Source organism: Anomaloglossus baeobatrachus, chromosome 4 (genome assembly GCF_048569485.1).
Source record: "Anomaloglossus baeobatrachus isolate aAnoBae1 chromosome 4, aAnoBae1.hap1, whole genome shotgun sequence".
Taxonomy (NCBI): Eukaryota; Metazoa; Chordata; class Amphibia; order Anura; family Aromobatidae; genus Anomaloglossus; species Anomaloglossus baeobatrachus.
In genome coordinates this window covers 622,731,139-622,756,348 of record NC_134356.1, presented here as the reverse complement: position 1 = coordinate 622,756,348, position 25,210 = coordinate 622,731,139, and the positions used below count along the sequence as shown (strand labels likewise).

At 50.1% G+C, this 25,210-nt stretch overlaps 1 protein-coding gene across 2 annotated transcripts in view; it reads right to left on the bottom strand.

The window, feature by feature from the left end:
• Positions 1 to 825: 825 nt before the first annotated feature.
• The window catches only part of PGLS (6-phosphogluconolactonase), a 71,649-nt gene continuing 47,264 nt past the window's right edge, over positions 826 to 25,210 (bottom strand). For both annotated transcript variants that reach the window (XM_075342978.1, XM_075342979.1), the window contains exon 6: positions 826 to 1,574. In XM_075342978.1, the coding sequence (XP_075199093.1) occupies positions 1,440 to 1,574 (135 nt within the window). In that variant the 3' untranslated portion in view covers positions 826 to 1,439. The remainder of the gene's footprint in view (positions 1,575 to 25,210) is intronic.

Genomic DNA, 25,210 nt, shown 5'->3' with positions numbered 1-25,210 from the left:
CTACAGCTGGCAGATGCTGACAGTCGATGGATCTCCCACAGTAATCTGCGTAGCTGTCAGGTCCTTTACCGTTGCACCCACACCCCCACCCCCACCCACGGTGATATTCCGACCGGCAGGAACACCTGAGTCTCGGTGGAACGTACCGAGGACCAGGTCCTCAATACATTCCACTGCAAGTCCTCATGTTCCACAGCGTCCCAGGTCCCCCTGTGGCCAGAAGCAGTACGGTATCACCGATGAGTGTGTAGTGAAAGAGAGCGGAGGGATGTTGGCCGGACGTATGGGAACAACTGCTGTGGAACACACTAGGACCTGCTGGGAGCGCCCACTGTGGATCGCAGAAGGACCTGGGAGTGATGCAGATGTCCAGGGTCTGGTAAATGACATGCTCCTGGGAAGTTACCCCCAACCCGTGACTCCCAAAAATAAGCCCTACCCTAAAAATAAGCCCTAGCACATTTTTCGGGGCAAAACATAATATGACAGTGTCTTATTTTCAGGGAAACACTGAAGTAGATTGGGTAAGTCACAATGTCATCACTAGAACATCACTTATCTGCTGGAATTAGTCAGGAGAGGAGTTCCCATTCACTTCATTAGGAGCTGAGCTGCAGTACCTGAGAATGACCATTATACAGTGGTTTTCTGGCTTCATACATAGGGAAAATCCTATAGCAGGTGCACCACACAACGACTGATTGCAGGTGCCGAACCGTACCGACCTCATATTGGTAACTGCCCTGGACAACCAAGTGCATGTTCTTTTGCCTCCCGCCTCCTCGGTCACATTCTGCCGATCACGCATGATTATACCACACTGGAGACGGACGAGTTAGCATTTTATTACTGTGCAGTCATGTGACGCGCTCGGAATGTGCAAACCTTTTGGAAGCTGTGGCTCGTCTGACTCAGAGGAGCTAATCCTAGCAGGAGGCAGATGTGAGAGGGGGACAGATCATCAAAGGGTACAGCGGGCAGAGTCAAGAATATGGAGGGGGCGGAGATGAAGGGCAGTTCTGCAAAGCTTCATGTTCTGGCCAACTTGGGTCCTGCCTGAGGTTTTGGCTACGGTGCTATGGGTTCCTCTCTACTTTCTTGGCTATCTATCCTGGTCCTGGATTCCAGTTCTGTCCATGTCTGAGATGGCTGAGTGTTTGCATCCTTGGCTTTTGTTGCAGTTCTGTCTTTGGTGCAGTAAGTCACGGTGCCTCTCCGTCTTCAGAACAATCACAAAGTATAGCTTGACAGCTTGTTTTGGTTGTGTGTCTCTTACCAGCCCGTGACTGAGTTATCCTTGGCTTGACTATGAACTGTAGCTCTGCTCTGTCCGGCTCTCTGCTTCTGCCTGTGGCCCCGGTAGACCCAGGGATGAAGTGTGGGGAGCTCCGGACTCTGGTTCTGAACCGGCTCCGGATGCTGGCGTTCATAGCGTAACATTACAGGACTGAGTGCTTCTCTACAGGGCAGGTTAAATCCCGAGCAGCAGATTCATCCAGAAACCAGAGCAGTTTACCATTTGTCGGGCAAACCCGAGCAGCCGGCAATGGATCAGACTCCTCCTGCAGGATACGCTGTGAGAAACATAAGAGGCGGTAAATAATTGGAATTGTCATGTACTGCAATGGTGTATTTCACTTTTCAGGAAAGTTTTGTAAATTGAATACAGAGATGTGCTTAAAGGGAACCTGTCACCACTTTTTCGGCCTATAAGCTGCGGCCACCACCACTGGGCTCTTATATACAGCATTCTAACATGCTGTATATAAGAGCCCAGGCCACTGTGAGAACATAAGAAACAATTTACAATACTCACCCAACGGTCGCGCCGTTGGCCATATGGGCGTCACCGTTGTCCGGTCCCGGCACCGCCTCTTTTGGCCATCTTTGTTCTCCTTCTCTAGCCGCGGTGCATGACGCATCCGACGTCATCCACACTCGCCGGCATTCAGGTCCTGAGTAGGCACACTTTGATCTGCCTGAGCAGGGCAGATCAAAGCATTTTAGTGCGCCTGCACAGGACCGGCCAGTGTGTATGACGTAGACGAAAGAGGACGAAGATGGCCAACAGAGGAGGCGCCGGCACCGGAGAACGGAGACACCCATATGGCCAACCGCTGACCGTTAGGTAAGTATTATAAAGTGTTTTTTATATTCACACAGCGGCCTGGGCTCTTATATACAGCATGTTAGAATGCTGTATATAAGAGCCCGGTGGTGGTCGCAGCTTATACGCCAAACAAGTGGTGACAGGTTCCCTTTAAAGGCATATTCTAGGACTAAGGTTTTGGTTTTTTTTTTTTTAAGTACCATATTTTTCAGACTATGAGACGCACCTTTCCTTAAAACGCATCCCAGGTGTAGACAGCAGAAAATATAAAACAATTTTCCTAATAATTAAACCTTCCCTGTCAGTGTAAAGTGGACATGTCCCTTTCACGAATTCTAATGTACTAGGTTAGAATAGGGAGATAATAAATCTATTGTTAGTGTTGCTCTACAGTGTGAATTATACATACCCATCTCTGCTATACAGTTGTGCTGAAAAGTTTACATACCCTGGCAGATTTTTTGCTTTCTTGGCCTTTTTTCAGAGAATATGAACAATAACACAAAATATTTTTTCCCACTCATGGTGAGTGGTTGGGTGAAGTCATTTATTGTCAAACTACTGTGTTTTGTCTTTTTAAATCATAATGACAACCAAAAACATCCAAATGACCCTGATCAAAAGTTCCCATACCCTGGTGATTTGGGCCTGATAACATGCACAGAAGTTGACAAAAATGGATTTCAATGGCTAATAAAAGGTAACATCCTCACTGTGACCTGTTTGCTTGTAATCAGTGGGTGTGCATAAAAGTTGAGTGGGTTTCTGGGATCCAAACAGACTCTTGCATCTTTCATCCAGCCACTGACATTACTGGATTGTGAGTCATGGGGAAAGCAAAAGAATTGTCAACAGATCTACGGGAAAAGATAGTGGAACTGTAAAAAACAGGAAAGGGATACAAAAATATATCCAAAAAAACTGATAATGCCAGTCAGCAGTGTTCAAACTGTGATTAACAAATGGAAAATCAGGGGCTCTGTAAAAACCAAACCACGATCAGGTAGACTAACAAAACTTTCAGCCACAACTGCTAGGAAAATTGTTCGGGATGCAAAGAAAAACCCACAAACAACATCAGCTGAAATACAGGACTCACTGAAAACTAGCGGTGTGGCTGTTTCAAGATGCACAATAAAGAGGCATTTGAAGAAAAGAAGGGAATTTTGTTTACTTACCGTAAATTCCTTTTCTTCTAGCTCCAATTGGGAGACCCAGACAATTGGGTGTATAGCTTCTGCCTCCGGAGGCCACACAAAGTATTACACTTTAAAAAGTGTAAAGCCCCTCCCCTTCTGCCTATACACCCCCCGTGCATCACGGGCTCCTCAGTTTTGGTGCAAAAGCAAGAAGGAGGAAAAGTTATAATTGGTTTAAAGTAAATTCAATCCGAAGGAATTTCGGAGAACTGAAACCATTCAACATGAACAACATGTGTACACAAAGAACAACAGCCCGAAGGGAACAGGGGCGGGTGCTGGGTCTCCCAATTGGAGCTAGAAGAAAAGGAATTTACGGTAAGTAAACAAAATTCCCTTCTTTTTCGCTCCATTGGGAGACCCAGACAATTGGGACGTCCAAAAGCAGTCCCTGGGTGGGTAAAATGATACCTCGTAATAGAGCCGTACCACGGCCCTTTCCTAAAGGTGGGCAACCGCCGCCTGAAGGACTCGCCTACCTAGGCTGGCATCCGCCGAAGCATAGGTATGCACCTGATAGTGTTTCGTGAAAGTGTGCAGGCTCGACCAGGTAGCCGCCTGACACACCTGCTGAGCCGTAGCCTGGTGCCGCAAAGCCCAGGACGCACCCACGGCTCTGGTAGAATGGGCTTTCAGCCCTGAGGGAACCGGAAGCCCAGAAGATCGGTAAGCTTCGAGAATTGGTTCCTTGATCCACCGAGCCAGGGTTGATTTCGAAGCCTGTGACCCTTTACGCTGGCCAGCGACAAGGACAAAGAGTGCATCCGAACGGCGCAGGGGCGCCGTACGAGAAATGTAGAGTCTGAGTGCTCTCACCAGATCTAACAAGTGCAGATCCTTTTCACACTGGTGAACTGGATGAGGACAAAAAGAGGGAAAGGAGATATCCTGATTGAGATGAAAGGGGGATACCACCTTAGCGAGAAATTCCGGAACCGGACGCAGAACCACCTTGTCCTGGTGAAACACCAGGAAAGGGGCTTTGCATGACAGCGCTGCTAGCTCAGACACTCTCCGAAGTGATGTGACTGCTACTGGAAAAACCACTTTCTGTGAAAGGCGTGAAAGAGAAATATCCTTCATTGGCTCGAAAGGTGGTTTCTGAAGAGCCATCAGTACCCTGTTCAGATCCCAGGGTTCTAACGGCCGCTTGTAAGGAGGGACTATGTGACAAACCCCCTGCAGGAACGTGCGTACCTGTGGAAGTCTGGCCAGGCGCTTCTGAAAAAACACAGAGAGCGCTGAGACTTGTCCCTTAAGAGAGCCGAGCGACAACCCTTTTTCCAGTCCTGATTGAAGGAAGGAAAGAAAAGTGGGCAAGGCAAATGGCCAGGGAGGAAAACCCTGATCAGAGCACCAAGATAGGAATATCCTCCACGTCCTGTGGTAGATCTTGGCGGACGTTGGTTTCCTAGCCTGTCTCATAGTGGCAATGACCTCTTGAGATAACCCTGAAGACGCTAGGATCCAGGACTCAATGGCCACACAGTCAGGTTGAGGGCCGCAGAATTCAGATGGAAAAACGGCCCTTGAGACAGCAAGTCTGGTCGGTCTGGTAGTGGCCACGGTTGACCCACCGTGAGATGCCACAGATCTGGGTACCACGACCTCCTTGGCCAGTCTGGAGCGACGAGGATGGCGGGGCGACAGTCGGACCTGATCTTGCGTAACACTCTGGGCAACAGTGCCAGAGGAGGAAACACATAAGGGAGCTGAAACTGCGACCAATCCTGAACTAAGGCGTCTGCCGCCAGAGCTCTGTGATCTTGAGATCGTGCCATGAAAGTTGGGACCTTGTTGTTGTGCCGTGACGCCATTAGGTCGACGTCCGGCCTCCCCCAGCGGCAACAGATCTCTTGAAACACGTCCGGGTGAAGGGACCATTCCCCTGCGTCCATGCCCTGGCGACTGAGAAAGTCTGCTTCCCAGTTTTCTACGCCCGGGATGTGAACTGCGGATATGGTGGAGGCCGTGGCTTCCACCCACATCAGAATCCGCCGGACTTCCTGGAAGGCTTGCCGACTGCGTGTTCCCCCTTGGTGGTTGATGTATGCCACCGCTGTGGAGTTGTCCGACTGAATTCGGATCTGCTGGCCTTCCAGCCACGGCTGGAACGCCTTTAGGGCAAGATACACTGCTCTGATCTCCAGAACATTGATCTGAAGGGAGGACTCTGTCGGAGTCCAGGTTCCTTGAGCCCTGTGGTGGAGAAAAAACGCTCCCCACCCAGACAGGCTCGCGTCCGTCGTGACCACAGCCCATGATGGGGGAAGGAAGGATTTCCGCCTCGGCAGAGAAGTGGGGAGAAGCCACCACTGAAGGGAAGCCTTGGCTGCCCGTGAAAGGGAGACGTTCCTGTCGAGGGACGTCGACTTCCTGTCCCATTTTCGGAGAATGTCCCATTGAAGAGGACGCAGATGAAACTGCGCAAAAGGAACTGCCTCCATTGCTGCTACCATCTTCCCTAGGAAGTGCATGAGGCGCCTCAGGGGGTGTGACTGGCCTTGAAGGAGAGATTGCACCCCTGTCTGTAGTGAACGCTGTTTGTCCAGCGGAAGCTTCACTATCGCTGGAAGAGTATGAAACTCCATGCCAAGATATGTCAGAGATTGGGCCGGTGTCAGATTTGACTTTGGAAAATTGATGATCCACCCGAAACTCTGGAGAGTCTCCAGAGCAATGTTCAGGCTGTGTTGGCATGCCACTTGAGTGGGTGCCTTGACAAGCAGATCGTCTAAGTAAGGGATCACCGAGTGTCCCTGAGAGTGTAGGACTGCTACCACTGCTGCCATGACCTTGGTGAAGACCCGTGGGGCTGTCGCCAGGCCGAAAGGCAGCGCCACGAACTGAAGGTGTTCGTCTCCTATGGCGAAACGCAGGAAGCGCTGATGCTCTGGTGCAATTGGTACGTGGAGATAAGCATCTTTGATGTCGATTGATGCTAGGAAATCTCCCTGGGACATTGAGGCGATGACGGAGCGGAGCGATTCCATCCGGAACCGCCTGGTTTTTACGTGTTTGTTGAGCAGTTTTAGGTCCAGAACAGGACGGAAGGATCCGTCCTTTTTTGGTACCACAAACAAGTTGGAGTAAAAACCGTGACCCTGTTGCTGAAGAGGCACAGGGATCACCACCCCTTCCGCCTTCAGAGTGCACACCGCCTGAAGAAGAGCATCGGCTCTCTCGGGGGGCGGAGATGTTCTGAAAAATCGGGTCGGAGGACGAGAGCTGAGCTCTATCCTGTAACCGTGGGATAGAATGTCTCTCACCCATCAGTCTTTTACCTGTGGCAGCCAGGCGTCGCAAAAGCGGGAAAGCCTGCCACCGACCGAGGATGCGGAGTGAGGAGGCCGAAAGTCATGAGGAGGCCGCCTTGGGAGCGGTTCCTCCGGCGGTCTTTTTAGGACGTGACTTGGACCGCCATGAATCGGAGTTCCTCTGATCCTTTTGAGGCCTTTTGGACGAGGAGAACTGAGACCTGCCCGCGGGCCGAAAGGACCGAAACCTGGATTGTACCTTCCGTGGTTGAGGTCTGTTTGGTTTGGACTGGGGTAAGGATGAGTCCTTTCCCTTGGATTGTTTAATGATTTCATCCAATCGCTCACCAAACAGGCGGTCGCCAGAAAATGGCAACCCGGTCAGGAACTTTTTGGAAGTAGAGTCTGCCTTCCATTCACGTAGCCACATGGCCCTGCGGACTGCCACCGAATTGGCGGATGCTACCGCCGTACGGCTCGTAGAGTCCAGGACCGCGTTAATGGCGTAGGACGCAAACGCCGACGCCTGAGAGGTTAAGGACACCACTTGTGGGGCAGATGAACGTGTGATTGCATTAATCTGCGCATGACAAGCTGAGATAGCTTGGAGTGCCCATACGGCTGCGAATGCGGGAGCAAAAGACGCGCCGATAGCTTCATAGATGGATTTCAACCATAGTTCCATCTGTCTGTCAGTGGCATCTTTGAGTGAAGCCCCATCTTCCACTGCAACTATGGATCTAGCCGCCAGTCTGGAGACAGGAGGATCCACCTTAGGACACTGAGCCCAGCCCTTGACAACGTCAGGGGGGAAGGGATAACGTGTATCATTAAGGCGCTTGGAAAAACGCTTATCTGGACAAGCTCGGTGTTTCTGGACTGCCTCTCTGAAGTCAGAGTGATCCAGAAACATACTCAATGGACGCTTGGGAGACCTGAAACGGAATTTCTCCTGCTGAGAAGCTGACTCCTCAATTGTAGGAGCTGGTGGAGAAATATCCAACACCTGATTGATGGTTGCTATAAGGTCATTCACTATGGCGTCACCATCAGGTGTATCCAGGTTGAGCGCGGTCTCAGGATCAGAATCCTGATCTGCTACCTCCGCTTCCTCATCTGGAGAGTCCTCCTGCTGAGACCCTGAGCAGTGTGATGAAGTCGAGGGAATTTCCCAGCGAGACCGCTTAGGCGGCCTGGGACTGCGGTCCATGTCAGAGACCTCACCTTGGGACCCATGGGTCACCGCAGGAGCACTTTGCAGCTCCAAATGAGGGGGGCCTGGGGTCAATGATTGAACAGTGCCCGGGACCTGAGTCACCGGTCTGGACTGTAAGGCTTCTAGTATCCTAGCAGACCATTTATCCATACTCTCAGACAGTTTGTCAGCAAACACTGCAAACTCCGTCCCTGTCACCTGGACAGTGGTAGCAGGTGGATTCACCTGGGCCACCAGTGGCAGAGGCTCCGGCTGAGTAAGTGCCACAGGGGCCGAGCATTGCACACAATGAGGGTCCGTGGAACCTGCCGGTAGTATAGCCGCACATGAGGTACAGGTTGCAAAGTAAGCCTGTGCTTTGGCACCCTTGCTATTTGCGGACGACATGCTGTTGTCTCCTCTGAGTACAATCCAGGAGGGTATATAGCCAAAAATCAACAGTGCGACAGTACAGTGTAAATGTATAGCATATAAGCATATATATATATGTACACTTCTGCACTTAGTGGGGCCAGCACCGCAGGTGCTGCTTACCGACCGCTAAAAGCGGTTGTGTGATCACCAGAATCCCTGCATGGGCCTCCCAGAGCCTGTGTCTCTCCTCTCCAGCGTTAGAAGTGCTGACAGGAATGGCTGCCGGCGTTCTGTGGAGAGGAGGGGGCCGTGGGCGTGCCCTAGAAAAGTGCGGGAATCTGGAGCCCCAGTGTGCTGTATGAGGGGGGAGGAGGATACAAAGTATGCTCCAACCCTCAGCACTAACGTCCTGTGCAGTGTCCCGCCCTTCCCCTGACTGGCAGGCCTGGGGGCGGGAATATGCGATACTAGGCCGCAAAAGCCGGGGACTAAAGTAATAAGCGCGGCCGGCATATAAGCGCGGTCGGCGCGGTAGTCCCCGGCGCACAAACACACCCAGCAGTGCTGCAGTGTAAATGGGCACCAGCGCTCCATGAGCGGTTCCCACGGGGACACAGAGTACCTCACAGCGCGGCCAGCGCGGTAGTCCCCGGCGCACTAACACACCCAGCAGTGCTGCAGTGTGTGTGGCATCAGCGCTCTATGCGCGGTCCCCACGGGGACACAGAGTACCTCACAGTAGCAGGGCCATGTCCCTGTCGATACTCGGCTCCTGTCAGCAGATTCCCCAGGGGCTGCGGAGGAAGCACGGTCTCGTGTGCCTGGAGACCGATTAGGATCCCTCTTCACCCAGAGCCCCTTAAGGGATGGGGAAGGAAAACAGCATGGTGGCTCCTGCCTATGTACCCGCAATGGGTACCTCAACCTTAACAACACCGCCGACTCAGAGTGGGGTGAGAAGGGAGCATGCTGGGGGCCCTGTTATGGGCCCTCTTTTCTTCCATCCGACCTAGTCAGCAGCTGCTGCTGACCAAGATGTGGAGCTATGCGTGGATGTCAGCCTCCTTCGCACAAAGCATAAAAACTGAGGAGCCCGTGATGCACGGGGGGTGTATAGGCAGAAGGGGAGGGGCTTTACACTTTTAAGTGTAATACTTTGTGTGGCCTCCGGAGGCAGAAGCTATACACCCAATTGTCTGGGTCTCCCAATGGAGCGAAAAAGAAATGGGCTGCATGGTCGAGTCATCATAGTATCATAGTATCATAGTTTTTCAGGTTGAAGGGAGACTCTAAGTCCATCTAGTTCAACCCGTAGCCTAACATGTTGATCCAGAGGAAGGCAAAAAAACACCAATGTGGCAAACAAGCTCCAATGGGGAAAAAAATTCCTTCCTGACTCCACATCCGGCAATCAGACTAGTTCCCTGGATCAATAATACCCTGTCATAAAATCTAATATACATAACTGGTAATATTATATTTTTCAAGAAAGGCGTCCAGGCTCTGCTTAAATGTTAGTAGTGAATCACTCATTACAACATCATGCGGCAGAGAGTTCCATAGTCTCACTGCTCGTACAGTAAAGAATCCTCGTCTGTGATTATGATTAAACCTTCTTTCCTCAAGACGTAGCGGATGCCCCCGTGTTCCAGTCGCAGGCCTAGGTGTAAAGAGATCTTTGGAAAGGTCTCTGTACTGTCCCCTCATATATTTATACATTGTGATTAGATCCCCCCTAAGCCTTCGTTTTTCCAAACTAAATAACCCCAAGTTTAATAACCTGTCTTGGTATTGCAGCCCACCCATTCCTCTAATAATCTTGGTGGCTCTTCTCTGCACCCTCTCCAGTTCAGCTATGTCCTTCTTATATATCGGTGACCAGAATTGTACACAGTATTCTAAGTGCGGTCGCACTAGTGACTTGTACAGAGGTAGAACTATATTTTTTTCATGAACACTTATACCTCTTTTAATACATCCCATTATTTTATTAGCCCTGGCAGCAGCTGCCTGACACTGTCCACTAAAGTGAAGTTTACCATCCACCCATACACCCAAGTCTTTTTCTGTGTCTGTTTTACCCAGTGTTCTACAATTAAGTACATAATCATAAATGTTATTTCCTCTACCCAAGTGCATGACCTTACATTTATCTACATTAAACTTCAATTGCCACTTCTCAGCCCAATCCTCCAATTTACATAAATCTCCCTGTAATATAAAATTATCCTCCTCTGTATTGATTACCCTGCAGAGTTTAGTATCATCTGCAAATATTGAAATTCTACTCCGCATGCCCCCAACAAGGTCATTTATAAATATGTTGAAAAGAAGCGGGCCCAATACTGACCCCTGTGGTACCCCACTATGAACTGAGACCCAGTCCGAGTACGTACCATTAATAACCACCCTTTGTTTCCTATCACTGAGCCAGTTTTTAACCCAGTTACCCATATTTTCCCCTATCCCCATTATTCTCATTTTATGTACCAACCTTTTGTGTGGCACCGTATCAAAAGCTTTTGAAAAGTCCATATACACAACATCCACTGCATTTCCCTGGTCCAGGCTTGAACTTACCTCTTCATAGAAGCTGATCAAATTAGTTTGACAGGATCGATCCCTCATAAACCCATGTTGATACTCTGTCATAAGGTTATTTTTCTTGAGATACTCCAGTATAGCATGTCTCAAGAAACCCTCAAGGATTTTACCAACCGTAGAGGTTAAACTTACCGGCCTATAATTTCCCGGCTCAGTTTTTGTCCCCTTTTTGAATATTGGCACCACATTTGCTATGCGCCAGTCCTGCGGTACCGACCCTGTTATTAAGGAATCTGAGAAGATTAAAAATAATGGTCTATCTATCACAGAACTCAATTCCTGTAGTACTCTGGGGTGTATGCCATCCGGGCCCGGAGATTTGTCAACCTTAGTGATTTCGAGGCGGCGGCGTACTTCCTGCTGGGTTAAGCAGGTAATATTCAAGGGTGAATTTATGGTATCACTGGTCATGTCATCTGCCATGGCATTTTCTTGTATAAAAACCGTAGAAAAAAAGTCATTCAGCAGGTTGGCTTTACCCTCATCCCCTTCCACTATTTCACCAAGACTATTTTTAAGGGGGCCAACACTATCGCTTTTCATTTTTTTACTGTTTATGTAGTTAAAGAATATTTTAGGATTATTTTTACTTTCTCTCGCAATGAGTCTCTCTGTCTCAAACTTAGCTAACTTAATTTGCTTTTTACATATTTTATTTAATTTTCTATAATTATATAATGCCTCATCACTACCTACCCTCTTTAATTCTTTTAAGGCTTTCTGTTTTTCTTTTATTGCTTCCCTTACAGCTCTATTTAGCCATAGGGGTTTCCTCCTATTTCTAGCATGTTTGTTCCCATAGGGTATATTTTCTGCACAAGCCCTATTCAGGATGCTCATAAAAGTCTCGCATTTGCTTTGTGTACTTTTATTACTTAGTACATCATCCCAGTTTATTGCACTAAGATCATCTCTCAACCGTTTAAAATTAACTTTCCTGAAGTTTAGTGTCCTTGTAGCCCCTCTACTAGACATCTTACTAAAGAATACATGAAAACTTATTATTTTGTGATCACTATTCCCCAAGTAACCCCCAACTTGTATATTTGATATGCGGTCTGGCCTATTGGTTAGTACAAGGTCTAGTAGTGCTCCCACTCTTGTGGGGTCCTGTACCATTTGTGAAAGGTAATTATCTTTCATTGTTATCAAAAATCTATTTCCTTTGCTGGAACTGCAAGTTTCTGTTCCCCAATTTATATCAGAATAGTTAAAGTCCCCCATAATAATTACCTCTCCGAGACTCGCTGCTTTATCAATTTGCTTTATGAGGAGATTCTCTACCTCTTCCATAATATTCGGCGTCTTATAACACACCCCTATCAGTATTTTATTATTCATTCTCCCCCCCCTTATCTCCACCCATAGGGACTCTACATTCTCAGTACCCTCACATATGTTGTCACGCAGGATGGGTTTTAAGGATGATTTTACATATAGACACACACCTCCATCTCGCTTATTTGTACGGTCATTCCTGAATAGGCTATAACCCTGTAAATTAACAGCCCAGTCATAGCTCTCATCCAGCCATGTCTCTGATATCCCCACTATATCATAATTTTCTTCCAACAATATTAATTCTAATTCCTCCACCTTATTTGTGAGGCTTCGAGCATTAGTGTACATGCACGTTACGTATGACTCTGTACCTGTATTCCTGCTTACTGTATTAACTGTCCTAACCCTTCCCCCGTACCACCCCCAATTTCATTACTTGTGCCCTGCTCACTATCTGCACTACATTCCCCTTCTATAAAGTGAATACCCTCGCCCCCCATTCCTAGTTTAAACACTCCTCCAACCTTCTAGCCATTTTCTGCCCCAGCAGAGCTGCACCTTCCCCATTAAGATGCAGCCCATCCCTAGCATAGAATCTGTAGCCAACTGAAAAGTCGGCCCAATTCTCCAGGAACCCAAAACCCTCTTTCCTACACCAATTCCTGAGCCACCTATTAACCTCCCTGATCTCTCTTTGCCTCTCTGGTGTGGCTCGTGGCACAGGTAGTATTTCCGAAAATACCACCTTTGAGGTCCATGCTTTAAGCTTACAACCTAATTCCCTGAAATCATCTTTAAGGACCTTCCACCTACCTCTAACTTTGTCCTTTGTGCCAATGTGTACAATGACCGCTGGGTCCTCCCCAGCCCCTCCCAGTAATCTGTCAACCCGATCAGCGATGTGCCGAACTCGAGCGCCAGGAAGACAACACACTGTTCGGCGATCCCTGTCTTTGTGACAGATTGCCCTATCTGTCCCCCTAATAATTGAGTCCCCCACTACCAGTACCTGTCTTGCCTGCCCTGCACTCCTATTCCCCCCCTTACTGGAACAGACACTCCTCTGGCGTTCAGAGGTCATGCCTTGCTGCAGCAATGCTACCCCTGTAATGACATCCCCCTCATCTGCCAAGTTTGCAAACCTATTGGGGTGTCAGAGTCGCCAGAAGAAATCCATTACTGCGCAAATGCCACAAAGTATCACGCCTACAATACGCCAAACATCATAAAGACAAGCCTCCAAACTTGTAAAACGAGGTAATTTGGTGTGATGAGACCAAAATTCAACTTTGCGGCCACAACGATAAACGTTACTTTTGGAGATGTGTCAACAAGGCCTATGATGAAAGGAACACCATTCCTACTGTAAAGCATGGAGGTGGCTCGCTGATGATGTGGGGATGTGTGAGCTACAAAAGGCACAAAAAACTTGGTCAAAGTTGAAGGAAAGATGAATGCAGCACGTCATCAACAAATACTGGAGGCAAATTTGCAATCATCAGCCCGGAAGCTGCGCATGGGACGCACTTGGATGTTCCAACATGACAACGATCCAAATCACAAGGCCAAGTCGACCTGTCATTGGCTACAGCAGAACAAAGTGAAGGTTCTGGAGTAACCATCACCATCTCCTGAACTCAATATCAGTGAGCCTCTCTGGGGAGAACTCAAGCGCGCAGTTCATGCAAGAAAGACCAGGAATCTACATGAACTGAAGGCTTTTTGCCAAGAAGAATGGGCAGCTTTACCATCTGAGAAAATAAAGAGCCTCATCCACAACTACCACAAAAGACTTGAAGCGGTCATTGATGTTAGAGGGGGCAATACACGGTATTAAGAACTGGGGTATGGGATCAGGGTCATTTGGATGTTTTTGGTTCTCATTATGATTTAAAAAGAGAAAACACAATTGTTTGACAATAAATGGCATCACCCAACCACTAACTATGAGTGGAAAAAAGGGTTTTGTGTTATCATTCATATTCTCTAAAAAAAGGCCAAGAAAGCAAAAAATCTGCCGGGGTATGTCAACTTTTGAGCACAACTGTATATGCATATATAGACCCCCACAGTTCTGCTTTGTGTGTACATATAGACACACAGCTTTGCTACACGCACATTGACGTACACACAGCTCTGCTAGAAGCAAATATACACACACAGTTCTGCTATATATAGCAGATTAAATAAGTATTGAACGCATCAAAAATTTTCTAAGTAAATACATTTCTAAAGGTGTTATTGAGATTAAATTCTCACTAATTGTCAGAAACAACCCATCCAATCTACACAGGCAAAGAAATCAAACGATAAATGTCCATATATTAAGTTATGTGTAATAATAAGAAATGATAGAGAAAAAAAGTATTGAACACATGAAGAAAGAGCGGTACAAAAATCCAAGAAAAGTCATGACACTGGCTGAAGTCTGTCAGTAATAAGAAAGCAATTCTGCCACTTAGTGAAAAATAAGATCAGCTGGTTCAACTGATGGCTCAAAAAATGACATTTTTGTGTACTCACCGTAAAATGTCTTCCTTGGAGCCTTTCATTGGGGGATACAGACAGTGGTATTATGGTGTCTCCAGGGGAGGCGTGACACTAGATTTGCAAAAGAGTTAGCTCCTCTCCCCACAGCATATACCCTAGCTAGGCAGGAAACTAGCTCAGTTTGGTGTAAAAGCAGTAGGAGAAGTACAACCAAAACCACAAGGGCGGGAGCTGTGTCCCCCAATGAAAGGCTCCAAGTAAGACATTTTACGGTGAGTACACAAAAATTTCATTTCCTTTCTCGCCTTTTCATTGGGGGACACAGACAGTGGGACGTCCCAAAGCAGTCCCTGGGTGGGAACTGAACTATTAACAGTGTAGAACATCGAACTAAGAGCTGACTAACAACTGCAACTGCAGCGAACATATATCAAAACACTGTAAAAAAACCGAGCAGTGGCCACTTATAAATGGGCCACTGCCGCCTGAAGGACTTGTCTTCCAAGAGCAGCATCCGCGGAGGCATGCGTATGCATGCACTCTGTAGAATTTTGTAAACGTGTGCACACTGGACCAAGTAGCGGCCTTGCAAAGTTGGGCCGCCGAACCCTGATGGCGGATAGCCCAGGAAGCACCCACTGCTCGCGTAGAGTGGGCCCGCACAGATTGAGGGGGAACAGAACCTCGTGCTTTGTAAGTTTCACAGATGGCAGTCCTGATCCATCGAGAAATCGTGGATTTGGAAGCCCGGTCGCCCTTTTTGTGTCCTTCTGAGAGGACGAAAAGGGCATCGGACTTGCGCAACGGCGCTGTTCTGGAGATGTAGATCCGCAGAGCCCTGACAAGATCGAGAGTGTGAAGGGCTTTCTCAAAGGAGTGGACCGGGCAGAATGACGGCAACACAATGTCCTCGTTCAGGTGGAAAGAGGATACGACCTTCGGAAGGAAGGCAGGGGAAGGCCGAAGGACCACCTTATCATGATGGAATATCAGGTAAGGTGAGCGACAGGACAGAGCCGCTAGTTCGGACACTCGCCTGATAGAGGTAATAGCGACTAAAAAGGCAACTTTCCAAGACAGTCATTGAAGAGAGATTTCTCTCAAGGGTTCGAAAGGAGGAAGCTGAAGAGCTCCGAGAACCAAATTCAGATCCCAGGGATCTAAGGGGTGACGATAAGGGGGGACCAAATGCGCCACCCCTTGAAGAAAGGTACGGACCTGAGGGCGAGAAGCCAGCTGCTTCTGGAAAAAAATTGACAAGGCAGAAACTTGTCCTTTAAGGGTATTGAGAGCAAGACCCGAGTCCATACTGTCTTGCAAAAAGGCAAGAACATTAGGAATTGAAAAGGTAAGGGGCGACAGATTATGACGATCACACCAGGACAGATAGGTCTTCCAGGTCCTGTGATAAATGCTGGCAAAGGAAGGCTTGCGAGCATTAAGCATGGTATGAACTACCCTGGAAGAAAGACGCGACTTGGCTAGAATCAAGGATTCAAGCGCCACGCCGTCAAATGCAGCTGTTCTGTATTCTGGTGGAATATTGGACTTTGCGACAGAAGATCCGGGCGGTCGGGAAGACGCCAGGGAGTGTCGCCGAGAAGGTGGAGGAGCTCTGGAAACCAGGCTCTTCTAGGCCAGTCCGGGGCCACGAGGATCACCGGGATTCCCTCCGCTTTGATTTTCTTGATTACTCTCGGAATGAGAGAGAACGGAAGGAAAATGTATGGCAGGCGCAACTGCGACCACGGGAGGACTAGAGCGTCGGAGCCGAGTGCTAGCGGGTCTCTCGACCGGGATACGAAGGGATGTACTTTGGCGTTTAGCCGAGACGCCATGAGGTCCACATCTGGGAGCCCCCAGCAAAGAGTGATCTGATGGAACACCTCGTCGTGGAGGGACCATTCCCCTGCTGCTAGACCTTGCCTGCTGAGAAAGTGTGCGGCCCAGTTGTCTATCCCCGGAATATGGACAGCTGAAATGAAGGGAATTTTGTTTACTTACCGTAAATTCCTTTTCTTCTAGCTCCAATTGGGAGACCCAGACAATTGGGTGTATAGCTATTGCCTCTGGAGGCCACACAAAGTATTACACTTAAAAGTGTAAGGCCCCTCCCCTTCTGGCTATACACCCCCAGTGGGATCACTGGCTCACCAGTTTTAGTGCCAAAGCAAGAAGGAGGAAAGCCAATAACTGGTTTAAAGACCAATTCAATCCGAGGAAACATCGGAGAACTGAACCATACCACATGAACAACATGTGTACCCGAAAAAACAGAAAAACCCCGAGAAAACAGGGCGGGTGCTGGGTCTCCCAATTGGAGCTAGAAGAAAAGGAATTTACGGTAAGTAAACAAAATTCCCTTCTTCTTTGTCGCTCCATTGGGAGACCCAGACAATTGGGATGTCCAAAAGCAATCCCTGGGTGGGTAAAAGAATACCTCATGATAGGGCCGTCAAACGGCCCTCTCCTACAGGTGGCCAACCGCCGCCTGAATGACTTATCTACCTAGGCTGGCGTCTGCCGAAGCGTAGGTATGCATCTGATAATGCTTGGTAAAAGTAAGTAGACTCGACCAGGTGGGTGCCTGACACACCTGCTGAGCCGTAGCCTGGTGCCGTAATGCCCAGGATGCACCCACGGCTCTGGTAGAATGGGCCTTCGGCCTTGAGAGAACCAGAAGCCCAGTAGAACTGTAGGTTTCAAGAATTGGTGCCTCGAGCCCCCGAGCAAGGGTGGATCTGGAAGCTTGCGACTGTTTACGCCGACCAGCGACAAGGACAAAGAGTGCATCCGGGTGGCGCAGGAGCGCCATGCGGGAAGTAGAACCTGAGTGCTCTCACCAGAACCAACAGATGCAAATCTTTCTGAAATTGATGGACTGGACGAGGACACAAAGAAGGTGAGGTGATATCCTGATTGATATGAAAGTGGGATACCACCTTAGGGAGAAATTCCGGAACCGGACGCAGAACTACCCTGTCCTGGTGAAGGACCAGGAAGGGAGTTTGTATGAGAGCGTTGCTAGCTCGGAAACTCTCCTAAGAGACGAGACCGTTACTAGAAGGCCACTTCCCGTGAAAAACGGGAAGGGAGACATCCTTCAAAGGCTCGAAAGGCGGCATCTGGAGAGCAATTAGAACCTTGTTCAGATCTCAGGGCTCTAACGGCCGCTTGTACGGAGTGCTGAGAAGACAAACTCCCCGTAGGAACGTGCGTACCTGAGGAAGTCGTCGTTTCTGAAAAAATACAGATAGCGCTGAGACTTGTCCCTAAAGGGAACTGAGCGACAACCCATTTTCCTACCTAGATTGCAGGAAGGAAGGAAACATAGACGATGCAACCGGCCAGGGAGAAACACCCTGCGCCGAGCACCGAGATAAGAACATCTTCCACGTCCTGTGGTCAATCTTGGCGGACGTTGGTATGCTAGCCTGTCTCATGGTGGCAACCACGTCCTGAGGTAATCCTGACGACACTAGGTTCCAGGACTCAATGCCACACCATCCGGTTGAGGGCCGTAGAATCCAAATGGAAGAATGGCCCTTGAGACAGCCAGTCTGATTGGTCTGGTAGTGCCCCCGGTTAGCCTACCGTGAGGCACCACAAAACCGAGTACCACACATCCTCGGCCAATTTGTAGCGACGAGGATGGTGCGGCCGCAGTCGGTCTTGATCTAGCGCAGTACTCTGGGCAACAATGCCAGAGGTGGCACCTAAGGTAGCTGGAACTGCGACCAATGCTGAACTAAGGCGTTTGCCGCCAGAGCTCGATGATTGTGAAACCGTGCCATGAAGCTGGCACATTGTTGTTGTGCCGTGACGCCATTAGATCGACGTCCGGCCTCTGTCAGCGGCGCCAGATCTCCTGAAACCCGTCCGGGTGAGGAGACCATACTCTTTCGGCCACACCTCAGCGACTTAGGAAGTCAGCTTCCTAGTTTCCACACTTGGGATGAATTGTGGATATGGTGGATGCCGTGTCTTCCACCCACACCAGAACCTGCCGGACTTCCTGGAAGGCTTGCCGGTTGCGCGTTCTTCCTTGGTGGTTGATGTATGCCACCGCCGTGGAGCTGTCCGACTGAAGTCGGATATGCTTGCTTTTCAGCCGCTGTTGGAAGGATTGTAGGGCAAGATACACTGCTCTGTGTTCAAGAACATTGATCTGAAGAGTGGACTCTTGCTGAGTCCACGTACCCTGAGCGCTGTAGTGGAGAAAAACTGCTCCCCACCCTGATAGACTCGCGTCTGTCGTAACTATCGCCCAGGACGGGGATAGGAAGGACCTTCTTTTTGACCAAGAGGTGAGAAGAAGCCACCACCGTAGAGATTCCTTGGCCGCCTGAGAAGAACGACGACTCTGTTGAGGGACGTCGACTCCTCGTCCCATTGGCGGAGAATGTCCCATTGTAGTGGACGCAGTAAAACTGCGCGAAAGGAACTGCCTCCATTGCTACCATCTTACGTAGGAAGTGCATGAGGCGTGTCAATGTGTGCGACTGGTTCTTAAAGAAGAGCTTGCAGCCCGTAGTGAATGCTGTTTGTCTAGCGGCAGCTTCACTATCGCTGAGAGAGTAAGAAACTCTATGCCTAGATATGTTATCGATAGGGTCGGGGTCGGATCTGACTTTAAAAAGTTGATGATCCACCCAAAACTCTAGAGAGTCTCCAGCGCAACGTTCGGGCAGTGTTGGCATGTTTCCTAAGAGAGTGCCTTGACAAGTAGATCGTCTAAATACGGGACCACAGAGTGACCCTGAGAGTGCAGGACTGTGACTACTGCTGCCCTGACCTTGGCGAAGACCAGTTGGACTGTCGCTAGCCGGAAGGTAGAGCTACGAACAGAGGGTGTTCGTCTCCTATAACGAAGCGTAGAAACGCTAGTGCTCTGGATCAATCGGCACGTGTGGATAAGCATCCTTGATGCCTAATGATGCTAGGAAATATCCTTGGGACCTTGAGGCGATGACATGGCGGAGGGATTCCATCCGGAACCGCCTGGTGTTCACGAGCTTGCTGAGCATTTTTAGATCCAGAACGGGACGGAACGGCCCGTTGTTATAGGTACCGCAAAGAATTTGGGGTAAAAACCGTGACCTTGTTCCTGAAGAGGAACGGGGGTCATCACTCTTTCTGCCTATAGAGTGCACCCTGTTTGCAGAAGAGCAGCGGCCCGGCCGGGAGGTGGAGAAATTCTGAAGAATCGAGTTGGAGGACGAGAAGTGAGCTCTATCCTGTACCCGTGAGACAGAATGTCTCACACTCAATGGTCATTGACCTATGGCAGCTAAATATCGCCAAGGCGGGAGAGCCTGCTACGGACCGAGGCCGCAAGTCATGAGGAAGCCGCCTTGGAAGCGGGTTTTCCGACTGTCGCTTTTTTGGGCGAGACTGAGCCCGCTAAGAATCTTAGCTCCTCTGATCCTTTTGAGTCCACCTTGGACGAGGAAAAATGGGACCTGCCCGAGCCTCGAAAAGGCCGAAAACCCCGACTGCCTCTTGCTCTGTTGGGGTTTGTTGTGTCCGGGCTGAGGAAAGGATGAATCCTTACCCCTGGACTGTTTGATGGTTACCTCCAACGCTCACCAAACAGTCGGTCAGCAGAAAAAGGCAACTGGTTAGGCAACCTTTTTTGGAAGCAGAATCTGCCTTCCATTCACTTAACGAGCAGACCAGGCTCTGCTTAAAAACACGGAGTAGCGGAGGCTACCGCCGCACGGTTCGCAGAGTCCAGGACAACCTGAATCGCGTAAGAAACAAATGCAGACATTTGAGAGGTTAAGGATGCCACCTGCGGCACAGATGTACGTGTAACCGTGTCAATCTGTGAGAAATAACCCACATTCTATAGATGGACGCTATAAGATTATTTACTATGGCGTCACAATCAGGTGTATCCAGATTGAGAGCGGTCTCAGGATCAGAATCCTGAGCCGCTACTTCCGCCTCATTACACAGCGAGTCCTTCTGTTAGGACCCTGATGAAACCGAGGCCGCTCATAGCGAGCCCACTTAGGCTGTCTGGGACTGACGTCCGTGCAGAGCCGTGACTCTGGGATGCGTGTGATATTCCCGGAGCTGTTAGTTATTCACACTGAGGGGGGCCATGGATCAATGATTCAACAGTGCCCATCTTGTGAGAGACATGTCCGGACTGCTAGGCTTCTAGTATCATAGCCATAGTCTCAGAAAAACTGTCAGTAAATACTGCAGACACCGTCCTCATCCCCTGGCCATTAGTGCATACAATGGGAGTCTATGTACCTGCCGGCCGTATAGCCGTACATGCTGTACCAGCTGTATAGAAAAACATGTGGTTCTGCACCTTTGTTTTACACAGAGAATATGCTGATAACTCCTCCGCATAATCCAGGAGGGTATATACAACGTGCGACCAAACAGTGCAATGTATATAGTACAAGCATATCTATAAGTGCACTTCTGCACTAGTGGGGTTAGCACCACAGGTGCTGCTTAACGCCTGTTACAGCGATTGTGTGACTATCAGAATGCCAGGGTCTTCCACACTTGTCTCTGTATCGTACAGAAACTGACAATAATGGCTGCCGGTGTCCTTGTAGAGAAGGAAGCCGTGGGCGTGCCTGAGAAAGTGCGGGAATTGCACACAGTGAGAGGGGTGGAGTATGCAAAACATACTCCAGCTCTCAGCTCTGCTCTTGCAGCGTCACGCCCCTACCCTGACTGTCAGGGCTGTGGGCGGTAACGAAGGGAGACTAGGCCCAGAAGCCGGGGACTCGAGTTAACAGCGCGGCCGCCGTAAAAGCGCGGGCCGCGCTGAAGTCCCCGGCGCACCACAAGTGCCAGCCGCGCCGCAGTCCCAGCGGCCGGCGCGACCGCCCTAGAAGTGGCCAGCGTCCCGCCCCTCTCCTGACTGGCAGGTCTGGGGGCGGGAACGAACTAAAGCAGGCCGCAAAAGCCGGGGACTCGAGTTATCAGCGCGGCCGCCGTAAAAGCGCGGGCCGCGCTGAAGTCCCCGGCGCACTACAAGTGCCAGCCGCGCCGCTGATCCAGCGGCCGGCGCGCCCGAGTCCTAGACGTGGGCAGCGTCCCGCCCCTCTCCTGACTGGCAGGTCTGGGGGCGGGAACGAACGGAAGCAGGCCGCAAAAGCCGGGGACTGTAGTTATCAGCGCGGCCGCCGTAAAAGCGCAGGCCGCGCTGAAGTCCCCGGCGCACTACAAGTGCCAGCCGTGCCGCAGTCCCAGCGGCCGGCGCGGCCGAGTCCCATAAGTGTGCCTGCTTCAGCTAAGCTGAATGAGGCTATGGCACAGGCGCCGCAGCGCTGATGTCCCCCGGCGCACTACAACACCCAGCATGCTGCGGTGTGAGCGCCAAATGCACGGGGACACAGAGTACCTTGAGGAAGCAGGGCCATGTCCCTGATGTACTCCGCTCCATCCAGCATCTTCTCCAGGGGCTGTAGATGGAGCACGGTCTCAGTGCCTGGAGACCGGTAAATGCCACTTCACCCAGAGCCCTGTAAAAAGGGATGGGGAAGGAATCAGCATGTGGGCTCCTGCCGCCGTACCCGCAATGGGTACCTCAACCTTACAAACACCTCCGACATACAGTGGGGTGAGAAGGGAGCATGCTGGGGACACTATATGTGTCCTCTTTTCTTCCATCCGACATAGTCAGCAGCTGCTGCTGACTAAAAAGTGGAGCTATGCGTGGATGTGTTGCCTCCTTCGCACAAAGCACAAAACTGGTGAGCCAGTGATCCCACTGGGGGTGTATAGCCAGAAGGGGAGGGGCCTTACACTTTTAAGTGTAATACTTTGTGTGGCCTCCAGAGGCAATAGCTATACACCCAATTGTCTGGGTCTCCCAATGGAGCGACAAAGAAAATGGGAATGTGCATCTCTGCCCAAAGAAGAATCCTGGAGACTTCTTTCATCACTGCCCTGCTGCGAGTTCCTCCCTGACGGTTGACGTAAGCCACAGCCGTGGCATTGTCTGACTGGATCCGAACCGGGAGGCCCAGAAGCAAGGGTTGAAAGGTCTGAAGGGCCACAAATATGGCCCTGATCTCCAGAACGTTGATATGAAGGGATCGCTCGGGGTGAGACCAGCGTCCGTGAGCAGTGTGGTGGAGAAACACCGCCCCCCAGCCTAACAGGCTGGCATCTGTCGTGACTACGTGCCAGTGGACAGGGCGGAAGGACTTCCCCTGAGATAGGGATGAGACCTGAGTCCACCAGACGAGGGAGCTGAGGGCAGTTCGAGATAAGCGGACTGACCGGTCTAGAGAGGCTGGATTCTTGTCCCAAGAGGACAGAAGATCCAATTGCAGAAGGCGCAAATGGAATTGGGCAAACGACACGACTTCCATGACTGCTACCATCTTGCCTAACACTCTCATCCCACTCCGGAGGGATGTGTAACGGCGGGAGCGGAGGGATTGGGCGGCCCAGATCAGGGAAGACCTCTTGTCTTCTGGAAGAAACCCCCCCGGGCCTGAACCGTGTCTATCAGCATACCTAAAAAGGTGATGCGCTGATGAGGAATGAGGGATGACTTGTTGAAGTTGAGAAGCCACCCTAGCCTTGAGAGAGTGTCTGGGCAAATTTGCACACTTTCTGAGCAAACTTGAAGAGAGCTCCCTTTGATAAGTAGGTCGTCCAAATAGGAAACGACCAGGACACCTCTGGAGTGTAAAATGGACAGGACGGCTGCCATGACCTTTGTGAAGACCCGAGGCGCAGTAGCCAGTCCAAAGGGAAGGGCCCTGAATTGGAAATGACGGTGTCCTACGGCAAAACGAAGGAACCGTTTATGCGATACACATATGGGAATGTGTAAATAAGCATCTTGAATGTCTATGGAAGCTAGGAATTCTCCCGGTTCCATAGCAGCTAGTACTGCTCTCAATGACTCAATTCGGAAGGTCCGAATCCGTACGGACCTGTTTAGCCTTTTGAGGTCCAGGATAGCACGGACAGAGCCATCTTTTTTGGGGACGACAAAGAGGTTTGAATAGAAACCTTTGCCGCGCTGTTCCAGGGGCAATGGAATGATAACGTTTGCTTTTTGCACAGAGGCTATGGCCTGACATAAGGCCTGGCTTTGCGTTGTGGACTTTGGAAGCCGAGAACGCAGAAACCTGTTGGCCGGTAGGGAATGGAAATCGATCTTGTAACCTGAGGTGACGATTTCTCGAACCCAAGCATCGTGAGTATGGTCTAGCCAGATATCCCGAAAAAGCAGAAGCCGCCCTCCAACAGGAGTTGGCTCTGAGGGGTACCTGGGGTCAAGCTGAAAGGGCCTTCACGGGGCGAGCTCCCTTGGGTTTAGATTGCCTGGAGTGGGAAAGCCAGGAAAAGTCCCTTGAGGGACCGGATCCCCGATCTGAGCGTTGCGACAACCCCTGTGATGGTTTTTGGGGGGCGGGCTGAAAAGACTGCCTGCGCCAAAAAGACTTTTTAAAATTTTTGGATACAGGTAGCTTTTGTAGTAGAATGGTACTTTTACCACCCATCATCTCAGATATAAGCTTGTCCAGGGATTCTCCAAACAGACGAAGACCCTGGAAGGGGAGTGTGGACAGGGACTTCTTGGAGGCACTGTCCGCGTTTCATATCTTTATCCACAGGACTCTGCGGGCAAAAACAGCGTTGGCTGCCGTTAGGGCTGACAAACTAGCTGCATCTAAGGAGCCGTGAAGCAAGTAATTAGAGGCTAGAGAGAACAAAATCAAGGATCTCAAGAGCCTCTGAAGGAATATTGCAAGAGCGAAGCAACTTGCGCAAGTTCCTACTCCACACACTCATAGCTCTCGCCACCCATGTCAAGGCAAACAGGGAGCGCAGAGAGGAGCCTGAAGCCTGGAAAATAGATTTGACCGCAGCATCAACTGCGCGGTCGGACGAGTCCTTGAGAGACGCGGTGTCTGAGACAGACATAACAGTGTGTTTAGCCAGCCTGGATACTGGCGGATCCACAACGGGGGGTACTGACCAGAGCTTAACCAGTTCCGATGGAAAGGGATAAGCGAATGAAGAGGAGGATTTTTTATTAAACCTCCTATCAGGGTGATCCCACCGTTTAGATATGATTTGATGAAAAATCGGATCCTGGGCAAAGGATTTAGGAGGCTTCTTGGCCCGCTTGATTGCCGACTGAGAAGTCGGGTCCGAAGGCTGATCAGAAATCGACAGAGTGATTGACAGCCGAAATTAATGTGTCTTCCATATGTCTAGACTCAGAAGCGACATCTGAACCAGAGTCAGAGTCTTGGGAATCGTGACTACTAAAGGTCACGAAGCCTGAGTCAGACTGATCATCGTCCGAGTTGGACGAGACGTAACGGTCGCAATGGCGCCTTTTGGAGACAGCCTTTTTACGTACTGGGAACGAGACACCAGACGAAGGCGGGCTCCCCTGGGGGAGCTGAGCCGGGGGGAGGCTGTGAGAGCCTGTGGAAGGCTGGGATATCTGAGCGGCCAGGTCATCTAACCTCTTAGACATTAGAAGAGCCCAGGCAGGAATAACGTCATCAGACTGGAGTACTGGCTGGATAGTGGCCGCAGCCAAATCCACAGACTGCACGACCTCCTGGTCCGGCAGCAGAGGCTGTTGTGACACGGTAGTAGGGGCATCGCAGCCCCAGCATAGTGGATAGCTTCGGCCATTAGAAAACGAGCGTCCACAGGTGGTACAAGCATAGTAGAGGTCCGT